The 12,401-nt window shown below is 45.6% G+C and overlaps 1 protein-coding gene across 1 annotated transcript in view; it reads left to right on the top strand.

The window, feature by feature from the left end:
- dnah2 (dynein, axonemal, heavy chain 2) overlaps positions 1-11,666 on the top strand; it is a 246,312-nt gene extending 234,646 nt beyond the window's left edge. Inside the window, 7 exon segments of the mRNA XM_048236061.1 lie at positions 728-879; positions 1,096-1,210; positions 1,462-1,484; positions 6,858-7,008; positions 7,475-7,549; positions 9,214-9,364; positions 11,497-11,666. Coding sequence (XP_048092018.1) covers positions 728-879; positions 1,096-1,210; positions 1,462-1,484; positions 6,858-7,008; positions 7,475-7,549; positions 9,214-9,364; positions 11,497-11,651 — 822 coding nt within the window. The 3' untranslated portion in view covers positions 11,652-11,666.
- Positions 11,667-12,401: the final 735 nt, after the last annotated feature.

Raw genomic sequence — 12,401 nt, 5'->3', positions numbered from 1 at the left:
GTGTGCACTTGTGTGTGTGTGTGCAAGTTTGGTGTGGATAGATGTTTGCATGTGTAAGTGTGAGTGTGCTGGCCGGTTTTGAAGAAAAAGGTCTGCATGTGTCAGTCTGCATGCTTGTTGACAGGTGAGTGGTTGGATCAGGTTTCTAGAGAACCTTAAATATTCATTTTTGCCTCTGTTTTTGGTGTGTTTGTTTATTTGACTGTCTTTGTTGGAAGGGTTACAGGCTTTTATTAAACTTGGTGGATGGATGTAGCATTGGTGAAGGAGGAACGCATACAATTTTATAAAGGGCCCAAATCTCAGGCCATTCATCATTTGTCACTTTTGTAAACAGTGCAAGACTGGCCTTCTGCTTGGAAAATGTTGATGATCACACATTGCGTATTGATATGAAAAAGGTATCAGTAATGTGTGTGTGTGTGTGTGTGTCTGTGTGTGTGTGTGTGTGTGTGTGTGTGTGTGTGTGTGTCTGTCTGTCTGTCTGTCTGTCTGTCTGTCTGTCTGTGTGTGTGTGTGTGTGTGTGTGTGTGTCTGTCTGTCTGTCTGTCTGTCTGTCTGTGTGTGTGTGTGTGTGTGTGTGTGTGTGTGTGTGTGTGTTATTATCGTATTGTGTGTGCGTCGCGTCGCGTCGCGTCGCGTCGCGTCGCGTCGTCGCGTCGCGTGTGTGTGATTACTGCATGCGTGTGTGTGTGTGTATTAATGGCATGTGTATATGTGTGTGTAGGTGTTGGAGCTCTCGGCTGACGTGCTTCAGAAGATCCCTCCTCTGTTGGACTATGAGGGCACCAGACAGCTCCTGCAGGAAGACCCCTCGCCCCTCAACGTGGTCCTCCTGCAGGAGATCCAGAGATACAACGCCCTGCTGCACACCATCAGGTACACACAAGTGTGTGTGTGTGTGTGTGTGTGTGTGTGTGTGTGTGCTAATGATCTTCCAGACTAATCTTGGTTTGCACTGCCCTGCTACTTACCACCAGGTATGTGTGTGTATGGGTGGGTATGTGTGTGTGCTAATGATTGTTCAGACTAATTTTGGTTTAGACTGTCCAAATCATCCATTTGTATTCAGTGTTTGTGCATTAATGTGTGCAGAACCTCTTTGATTGAGCTGGAGAAAGGCATTAAGGGACTGGTGGTGATGTCCAGTAGCTTAGAGGAGACCTTTAACTACATCTACGATGCCAGAGTTCCGCCTCTGTGGGAGAAGGTAGGACACACACACACACACACACTAGCACACACATTCTCTCTTGTTACTGTCATGACAGGAAACAAAAGTATGTGGGAGGAGACTAGAGTCCAACACACAAACAGGACTCTCTCACACACACACACACACACACATACACACACACACGCACGCCGCACGCTGCCTTGCCTCTCCACACACACACACTCACTCACCCTGACCCTTTCAAGCTGTTCTGGAAGGGCTCCAGCTGTCCTCCTGCAGTCCAGAGGCATTCATTAGCCCCACTGCAGTGGGCATCATGTCAGAAGGGCAGCACACACGCACACACAGACTTGCTCACGTACAATCAAAATACTTTCATCGCCATACACAGGCGCAAACGCACACCACACAAACACACACACACCCTCACACTTTATCTAGCTCTAACTCTTACAGATGTAGTGTATATGGCTATTACACCCCCAATAAGAGAGCTTTATTAATGTGATGTGTGTATTGTTCCTGCCATCTATTCCATGTTGTAGGTTATCTGTGTGTGTGTGTGTGTGGGTGTGTGCAGCTGCAAGTGTGTGTGTGTGTGTGTGTGTGTGTGTGTGTGTGTGTGTTTGTGGAGCCGGTCTCTAGGTAATTGCACTGTAATGAGCAGAGTAAAGGGACTCCAGATTTGCCCTACCTCCTAAGTATAGAGGCCATTAGAGAGAAGAGAGAGGGAGAGGGAGAAGAGAGAGGGAGAACCTTGGTCGTCATCTCTTTTTTATCAGATGAGTGGAAGGCCATCACTAAGGGCTCTGCTCCAGATGCTTTCTCTCTCTCCTCTCTCTCTCTCTCTCTCTCTCTCCTCTCTCTCTCTCATTTCATCTCTGAAGGACAAATGGCCTCTCCTGACAGGGCTGCTCATCGGCTGTCCTCGCTGCTCTGCTCTGCTCTGCTCTGCTCTCCTCTCTCCTGGCCCATTGACACCACTCGTCCTCCCCGCTGCGTCGTGACTCACTCACTCACTCCCTTCCTCACCTTCTCACTTTCCCACTTTCTCTCCTCTCTCCTTCCTCTTCTTCTTCTCTCTCTTTCCCTCTCTCCCTCTCCCTCTCTCTCTCTCCCTCAGTCTCACTCTCTCATGTTTCTCTTGCATTCCCTTGTATTCTCTCTCTCTCCCTCCCACTCTGTGTCTCTCTATCTCTCTCTCTGCACCCAATGTCATCTTTCTCTTTCATTCCCTCCCCCTCTCTTCCTCCCTCCCTCCTTTTTTCTCTCTCCCTCTCCCTCATCCTTTCTGCCTCTCTCTCCTCTGGCGGCCCACTCTGTTCCCCATCTCTCTCCTGGTCCATTATGTATTATGACCCGGCACCCGCCTCTGTTGCCCACTCCAGATCGGTCACCCTGACACTGGACACATAATGGGCTCTGGAGTCCCCGCTGTCTATTCAGAAGAGTAAGCGCTGTGGGTTTGCTGCTGCTTCTGCTGTTGTTATCGTTGTTCCCTGAAGATCAAAAACGATACGCTTTCACTTTCTCCTCTGTATCCTACAGCACACGATAGTGGATGGGCATGTCAGTGACCCGACAGTTAACACACACACACACACACACACACACACACACACACACATACACACACACACATACACACAGATGCATTGCTCCAAAGGGCATGAGACTGACAATGAGAAATGTTGACCATCAGTGCTGTTCTCTGCGGAAGTGTAAATGTGTGTTAGTCTCTTGCTGCGACATAAACCCCATGCGCCGCATGGAATCCACCGGGGCCGTTTGTGATTGGACCCCTGCCTCTTTGTCAGCGTGGGCTTTTGAAATGCTAATTCACCCACACAGATGTTTTTAAATACGCTCCAAACCGTGCCCTTTGAACATCAAAAATCACTGAAAGCTCATAATTGTTTTCTGTGCTTTGCACTTACATGCCAAACCAGCCTGTGGTGGCAAAGGCAACTCAGTCATTTATTTATTTTTTTTTTAAAGAAGTGCTACAAAGAGGAGGTTGGAAGTTCAGAAAATGCAGCCTTTTTGAAAGCAGTATTATTGATATCGCCTTTTGAAAATGGGGGTAAATGATTTTTTTTTTTAAATATTCTGTGCAAAATTTGAGTCCATTTTTGCATTGCATTAATGCTGTTTGAAGAGGTGCACACAGTGCACACACCTTCTAGTCAGTGCTGTGAAGATGGCACTCATGATATGTGTACTGTAACTGAAGAGTTCAGATGTAAAACCCTCTAAATCCATCTGCCCCCTTTTCTTTTAACACTTTGAACGCTGTTTTCGGAAACTTTGGCCCAGAGTGCCAGCAATCTAGATCATTATTGACATAGTGACGTTTTGTAGAGCCACAGCGTATTCTATGTTATAGCTATGGACACATACTATGGCTCGTTTGAAAGGTGAGACTTTAAGCTCTGTGGGTACAAACCGTTTATTCCCACATCTGCCTCTGTTCCTGAAAAATGCCAAGCTAAACAGTGGCTAGTTTTAATCAAAATCCCTGTTTTTTTTTAGAAATGGAGATATAGCGTTCAACTTTTTCATTTTCCCTTCAGCACCTGAGAAGTATTGCCTGTAAAGTTTCCGGGAAGTGACCTAGCGAGACCTGGCGAGACTGCCACCTAGTGATAAACCCACGAAAATAAATGGCCTGGTTTTGACCTGACGTGCATGCATCACTGATTCGACCCAAAGCGGTAACCATCAAAAGCCGAGTTATGATAAAATGTCCAAATAAAATGTCCAGCTTGTGCGTTTTCATGAGTTTTCGATTGTCATCTATTTCAATTCTATTCATCGTAGAGTTCCCAAAATCGCACATACGTAAGTTGTGTTAGAGTGTCTATTTTCGTAATTAAAAAAAAGAGCTAAAAACGCAATATTGCATTTTTGGCACTCAAAGTGTAAAATGAGCATTTTTTTTTTATCAAGCTCTTATAGGTTTTTGCCTACAAATCAATATGTCAGACGAGGAAGAGAGTGGTATTTAGCGGGTTTTGAAGCAAGATTATTTGATTAACGTATACTATGTGTGGAGAGCATTCACTCACCATCGTTATCTCCTTTTTGACGGAGGTGGCGTTTGCATCTGAACTCTTCAACTATTTCCCTAACTAATTCTGGCTCTTTGCATAGCCCTTCACCACATGTTTTCCTTCCATATCAAGAGGCCCTGCCACACTATATCTCACCAACCCAATGGATGAACTGGTCACATTTTACTTAGATGGTCTCCTATAAACTAGACTGTACTATCTAATCCCCTTGGTTTATTAATAAACTATGTGTTGACACTCGGTTAACAATAATTTAGGGTTAAGGGAATGGGTTTGGTTTCATTTGGTAAAGGAAGGTGAAGTTATTGTTCAACCATTTCAATGACTGAACTTGAATTTAAGCAAACTATCAGTGAAGTCTATGTAGGCAGGCAATTCAAGTCAAGTATTAGCGATGAGCCCAGTCAGGTGTAATGTGCCTGTCATGGGGCAGGCGGATAGGCTCCTGTAGTCAAATGCCACCCATGTCCTTGGCCCTCGAGGGCTTTGCATACTGTTTGTGGAATGCTGCTAACATGCCCGCTGTGCTGCACTGTGTTGGGCGATAGCTCCATTTGTGTTGTGTCGAGCCCTGTGCTTTTAGCCTCTCAGTAATGATGAGGATTTACACTCGGTGTGAGAGACGCGTTGCTGTGGCCGCCACTATCAGTGGGATGGTGTGGTGGTGCTATCGGGGCATCTGGGGCACTTCTAAATGGAACACCTGAGGGTTGTGAGTTTGATCCCAGTTGCTGCCACCAGAGTGCCCTTGAGCAAGACACTTAACCCTGCGTTGCTCCTGGGGGGCTGGCCCTGTACTAAACTCACTGCCACTCTGGATAGGAGCATCAGCTAAAGCACAGATAATGTAATGTGAAGTAAGGGATAACGGCCGCCGAGGTGTCCTGTTATACGGAATTAATGGACGAGGGCGAGAGGCAAAGAACTCCCCGGCGCGCAATGGAGGAGTTGCCTCCGCCCAAGTCCATTAATTCCGTATAACAGGATACCTCGAAGGCCGTTATCCTGCTTATCACCTGGTTGCCACTATAGGCAATAGGCATGCCTTTATAGCACGCAAAGGAAACACGCGGTTCCGTTTAAAAAGAGGCCGACTTCTTGTACAACTGTGAAAAATACGCCCCTTGCGGTTCGTACCCACATGCAGGATGAGCGGCTAGGACTCATTGAGGTGAAGTGATGATGGGGTGAAGACACGGCAAGCAGATGTGGATTTTGGTGGAGAGTACAGATTTATTTACAGTGCAAACAAAAAGACTTGACTAAACAAAACAAAATTCAACCAACCAGTTTCTTACTTCCAATTGCGCGATGAATTCAGCAGTTCATCTACAACCTCACTCCTCAGACTCTCCCACAAGACTCTCCCTCAGGCAGAAAAGCCTTGCTTTAAATAAAGCCAACCAATTAGGGGCCAATTGGTTATTACCACTATGATTGAGGGGTGGGGGTTACCCAGCTCCCATACAAACAGACGTGCACAATACATACATTGATTAACCTAAACATACATTGGAAACATAACTTAACACAGATCACTACTAACTAAATATTCATAATTAAATAATAACACTACAATACATACAGTTATTTAAAATGGGGATGAAAGCACCCCCTCACAATCAACACATTTCCCAATCGCCATTCCCAACCAGGGAACACGTGACCCAATTGCAGGGGGTGAAAATGTTCATGCGAGAGTGTTTCAGTATTTGTAGGTGTAGGAGAAATAGTCAGTCTAAATGTTCTGGAAAGGGTCAGGCAGTTTGGGGAAAAGGAGAGACTCCCTTTTCACAACAACTTTCTTTGGCCCTATAACAGCGATAGCATTGGCAGTTCTCTCGTTGATTCCATTGTTGCGAAGCCTGCTTCCAGGCTCAACCGTCGTCCTACTATTGTTATTATATTTACCATTCATAAGCATTGATATGGAATGGTGATTCAACTTTTTTTTACCAGATCTACTTCATAGGTGTCCCGTTATTCAGAATTAATAGCCACCACGCCAGCCAATCAGAAAAGAGTATTTTTTTCTCTCCGGGTGATAAAAGATGAATAACGTCTATCCACATGGATGACTCTGCCCACCTCATGTGTCAGTGCCTGCACAACACAGCACACTTGCACTCCCTCTTTCCTCCAAGAGAGCTGTTCACCTTGGAAATAGATCATCTCCCATGGCTAATGAAATACATTCACCACATTCAGTATGTTAAGATCAGTCTCCCATAATGATTTATCCATCTCTCTCTCTCTCTCTCTCTCTCTCTCTCTCTCTCTCTCTCTCTCTCTCTCTCTTTATCTCTCTCTTTCTCAATTTAATTAAATTCTATAAACTTTATGGGCATGACCACTCAAATAGAACTAGTGTTGCCTGAGAACATAGAGTATAGAAATACAGAAAACATGAAAGTATCTCTCTGTCTCTCTCTCTCTCTCTCTCTCTCTCTCTCTCTCTCTCTCTCTCTCTCTCTCTCTCTCTCTCTCTCTCTCTGTCTCTCTCTCTCTTTCTCTCTCTCTCTCTCTCTCTCTCTCTCTCTCTCTCTCTCTCTCTGTCTCTCTCACCCCTCTCCCTCCGTGAGCGTGCCGCTCTGAAGCCGCTGTAGGTGGTGGGCCCGGGACCTGTGCCAGCCCAGCGTGGTTTGTTTGCCAGCTGGTGAGACAGCACACCCGCCCGTCCTCTTCTGGCTGTCCAGCTTCACCTTCCCCACCGGGTTCCTCACCGCTGTGCTCCAGAACTCAGCCAGGCAGCAAAACGTGAGGATAAAACACACACACACACACACACACACACACACACACGTCCACACACTCTGGCCTCCACGCTGGATCATGAGGAGGTTGCTACTGGATATGGGCTTGACAACCTCTTGATCACCTCCTGCACAAGCGAGTTGAGGTCGTGGAGCCGTTCATTGAGCCGAGTGCTCTCCCTTGCCAGTGCGCGTTGAAACAAACTTGTTGAATCAACATGCCCTCACGTGGTGTGAATCCTACACGCATGTTTATTGCTCGTTCAGATACGAGCTCATTTACATAATGTCCGCCGAAAATACTTGGAGGGGAGTAGTGTAAGAGCCACCTAAGTTTGGAGTTCCAAATGTCAGGATATGTTGTTCAGATATGCGGCCCAACGTCTTGATATGCACAGAACATGCAAACTTACACGTAGGTCTGAAACCAGCTACTGTAAAGTATTAACACACTCTTTCTATCCTCACAGGTGTCTATTGACACACTCTCCTGGGAGTTTATTGTGTCCACGGTGGATGACAACAACCTCCTCTACCCACCCAAGGTGAGTTTGGGATTGGATGGAAGTTCAAAAAGACACGCGCATCAAGACATACGTAGTAGGTGCTTGACAGAAATGGAAGTCCGCTCTGTAGATGCTTCCCCTCAGACTAATTTAATTGTATCTAAAAATAATGAATGCTGACCAATCAGTGTTTCGCCGCACCTGTAAAGGGATGTGAGCATTTATGAGTATTTATGCTCACGTCTATTTTATAATGCTCGTCAGACGTGCGGTGTGCAGAAAGCAGACATCATGTAGCCAAGTCCAGTACCAGCAGCGGCAGCACCGCAGGGTACATTTTACACACCAAAATGAAACAGCTCCTCCACACTCACACACTTAGGTGTCAAGGAGTAGAGAGAGAGAGAGAGAGAGAGAGAGAGAGTTGGATTCAGCTCCATCTTTCTCAGGCCTGGTGTGAGCGAACGGATGTTTGTTATCTCAAGAGTGCGACAGTTGTTGCACATGAGACGGGGTCACACCTTCAGGCTTCTGTTCTGTTTCTGTCCGCATTAAGCTCCGCCTGTTGGTCAGTGTTGTGACCTATACGTATGCCAACACAGTCCAAGGCTTACTGGAAAGCATTGTCCAGTGTGGGTGGCATCTGTTTTCTGTTATGATTTTTATGATTTCAATACATTTCTTTTGCTGTAATGGCACACACCAAATATTGTAAAAGGAGTACACACATAAAATGCACACAAAAACGATAAAAAAAGAACTTAACAAAGGTGCTTATACACAAAATACAATGCCACAATAGTTTAAAATCATTTAAAATCTCTTTGGATTGTCTTGATATATTGTTCGCTACAGAGAGCTATGGACTTACACAGTATCAGAGTGTGCAGTGAGGTATTGAGTAGGATGGAAATTGGTGCGACACCTGGATGGCTTTTTATTACATGAAGAGAACTTTGTCTATGAGAGCAAAGTAAATGTGTTGTTTAAGCAATGGGGGAGATCACAGGTATTTTTCATCATATGCCAGACATGTGTCACAGGGTCCCTGTGAGGTCTGACTCATTCAAACACACCCACCCCCCTCTCTCTCTTTCTCTTTCTCTCTCTCTCTCTCTCTCTCTCTTTTCTCTTTCTCTCTCTCTCTCTCTCTCTCTCTCTCTCTCAAAACATCCAAATTTCCCTCAATCAGATGTGTGAGCATGTGAAAGTATGGCAAAGGTTTGATAAAGGAGTGTCAGGCCTCCCTCTCTCACTTTCTCAACTTCCTTTTCATCTCTTCTGCATCTCTTTCTTTCCCTCTCTCTGTCACTCAAGTCTTTCTTTTCTCCCCACCTCTGTCTCTTCCCCTCTCACCATCTTTATCTCTTTCTCACTCTCACACCATTTCTCTTCCCTTCTTTTTATTAATTCAGATCCACTCCAAGACACTCTACTGAAATTACTGCTCATATGCTGTGCTGCCAAAGCTTTAATTGTTATTCTAACGTGTGTGTGTGTGTGTGTGTGTGTATGTATTGTGTGTGTGTGTGTGTGTGTGTGTGTGTGTGTGTGTGTGTGTGTGTGTGTGTGTGTGTCTGTCTGTCTGTCTGTCTGTCTCTCTGTGTGTGTGTGTGGGTATGTATATGTGTGTGTGTGTGTGTGTGTGTGTGTGTGAGAATCTGTCTGTGTGTGTCTGTGTCTGTGTGGGTGTGTGTGTGTAGGACGGGGTGTTTATCCGGGGGTTGTTTCTGGAGGGGGCTGGCTGGGATAAGAAGAACTCGTGCTTGGTGGAGGCCAAGCCCATGCAGCTGGTCTGCCCAATGCCCACCATCCACTTCAGACCTGTGGAGAACCGCAAGAAGATCGCCAAGAGTGAGCGCACACACACACACACACACACACACAACTCTCTCTCTCTCTCTCTCTTTCTGCCTCTCTCTCTTTCCCCTCTCTCTCTCTCTTTCCCCTCTCTCTCTCTCTCTTTCTGCCTCTCTCTCTTTCCCCCTCTCTCTCTTTCGCCTCTCTCTCTCTCTCTCTCTCTCTTTCTGCCTCTCTCTTTCCCCTCTCTCTCTCTCTCTCTGCCTCTCTCTTTCCCCTCTCTCTTTCCCTCTCTCTCTCTCTCTCTTTCCCCCTCTCTCTCTTTCCGCCTCTCTCTCTTTCCGCCTCTCTCTCTTTCCCCCTCTCTCTCTTTCCGCCTCTCTCTCTTTCCCCCTCTCTCTTTCCCCTCTCTCTCTTTCCCCCTCTCTCTCTTTCCCCTCTCTCTCTTCCCCTCTCTCTTTCCCCCTCTCTCTCTTTCCGCCTCTCTCTCTCTCTCTTCCCCTCTCTCTCTTTCCCCCTCTCTCTCTCTGTCTTTTGCTTTTTCTCTCTCCCTCATTATCTGCCCACTAGGGGTGGGCGATATATATCGTCTGCGATAATATCATGATTGTTGTTTTAACGATGTGCAAATTGACATTATCGAGTATTTAAATTACTTATGGGGAAAAAAACACTCGAAATCACGCACTGAAGACTCATACATTCCCAGGAGGTAGGCTATGCGGGAGAAGTGCAGCAGAGCAAGTGTCACGTGATCACTAGTGGGTCACAACGTTGTCCCACGCAGCCTAATGTTTATTTTGTGCAGCAAGAGTAGCCTACTTGGGATTTTATGCGGCTACTTCTGTTCAAGTAGCATTGATGAGACAGTCACTTTTTTTACTACACAGTATTATATGTAGAGAAAACATTAGCCTTTGAGTATTTTAATAGTCAGTTGTAAACAAATAACTATTCTCATGTAACTCTTTTGTAAATGGACTGAAGTTCGCTCTAAATATCTACGTTTACCGATTATGCTAACCGTTAGCATCTCTATGGGATTTCTCATTTACATTAGCCATAAGCTAACGCATTAGTTTCTATTCTGTAACTTGGAATGCTAGCTCACGCGGATTGCTCTAAAACAAAACATAGAAGGAAATAACTGAGATGTAGGCTACTCTGTTGGTCTGTTCTTAGTTTTACATTGAATCCTATAAAGGTTTGAAAGGAACTTCAGCTTCAGACTTTCTCTTGGGAAACTGTTAGGCCTATTCATCTTCTAATGTAGCTGGCTGATTCATGTCATTGCCATTACACAAGTAAGTAGAATTGGAAATGTGTCAGAGTTACAATGCATTGAAGGATTTACAAAAAGTCAAGCAGGTTAGGTTATTGGTTATTATTAATGATGCTATTCATAAAATAATGAGCGTAAAAGTAACTCAGACTTTAACAAAACATTTTTTTAAAGGATATCGACTAATAATCGTTATCGTCAAAATCACAAAAAATATTGAGATATTATTTTTTGTCCATATCGCCTACCCCTACTGCCCACCTCACTGTTTCAATCCTGCTCTCTCACTCTCTCTTTCCCTCTCTCTATCTCACATCTCTCCTTCTCTCTATCTCACCATCTCTCCTTCTCTCTCTCTATCACCATCTCTCCTTCTCTCTTCTATCTCACCATCTCTCCTTCTCTCTCTCTATCTCACCATCTCTCCTCTCTATCTCACCATCTCTCCTCTCTCTCCTCTCTCTCTATCTCACCATCTCTCCTTCTCTCTCTATCTCACCTTTCCTTTATCATCTCTCTCTTATCACCATCTCTCTCCTTCTCTCTCTCTATCTCACCATCTCTCTCCTTCTCTCTCCTCTCTCTCTATCTCACCATCTCTCCTTCTCTCTATCTCACCATCTCTCCTCCTCTCTCTCTCACCATCTCTCTCCTTCTCTCTCTCTCTCTCACCATCTCTCCTCTCTATCTCACCATCTCTCCTCTCTATCTCACCATCTCTCTCCTTCTCTCTCCTCTCTCTCTATCTCACCATCTCTCTCCTTCTCTGCCCACCTCTCTCTCTCACTTTACTTCATTCTCTCTGTCGTCATTCTATCTCTCTCCTCATCTTGTTTATTTGGTACTGTTTGCTATTCCAGACTGATTTGTGTGTGTGTGTGTGTGTGTGTGTGTGTGTGTTCAGGTATATTCCTCTGTCCATGTTACTACTTCCCTGTGCGCTCGGGTGGAGCGGGCCGGGCGTCTTTCGTGGTGGCCGTGGACCTGAAGTCAGGAGCCATGCCGTTTGAGCACTGGGTCAAGAGAGGCACCGCACTCCTCATGAGTCTGGACACATAGAGCTAATCACACAACCCCTCATTACAACCCCTACACACACACATTACGGCCCCCTCTACACACACACACACACACACACAAATCACACAACCCCCCCCCACACACACACACACACAAATCACAAACCCTCCCTGTTAATAGCCCCCCACACACACACACACACACAATCAAATCCCCCCCCCCCCCCAAAAAAACACACACACACAAAAATCATACATACCCCAACACACACACACACACACAAATCTTAACACACAGTGTGTCATACAGTCATAGACAAAGATGCAAATCACATGCAGACACGTGCAGCACACACACACATGCACACACATGCACACACACACAGACACATGCAATAGGCATTTATGTACAAAACCAAACACACACACACAGACACATGCAATAGGCATTCATGTACAAAACGAAACACATGCAGTCACGGTCACACAGGAGTCATGTAGGCAGGGCTCACAGGATGTATAATCACACACACACACACATGCACACACACACACACACACATGCACACAAACAAACCCACGGAAGATATATTCAGCCACCCACACACACAGGATAAGACTGTTCAGGAATAGAATTACAGGCATGTTGACAGTGTTGCCACGAACTGTAAAATCATAGACATACATGCATGCACACGCACACACACACACACATGCACACACACACATGCACACACACACACACACACACACACACACACACACACAGTGCTGTCTGTCTGCTGTTCTC

Source organism: Alosa alosa, chromosome 24 (genome assembly GCF_017589495.1).
Source record: "Alosa alosa isolate M-15738 ecotype Scorff River chromosome 24, AALO_Geno_1.1, whole genome shotgun sequence".
Lineage (NCBI taxonomy): Eukaryota > Metazoa > Chordata > Actinopteri > Clupeiformes > Clupeidae > Alosa > Alosa alosa.
This window is presented reverse-complemented; position numbering and strand designations above follow the sequence as displayed.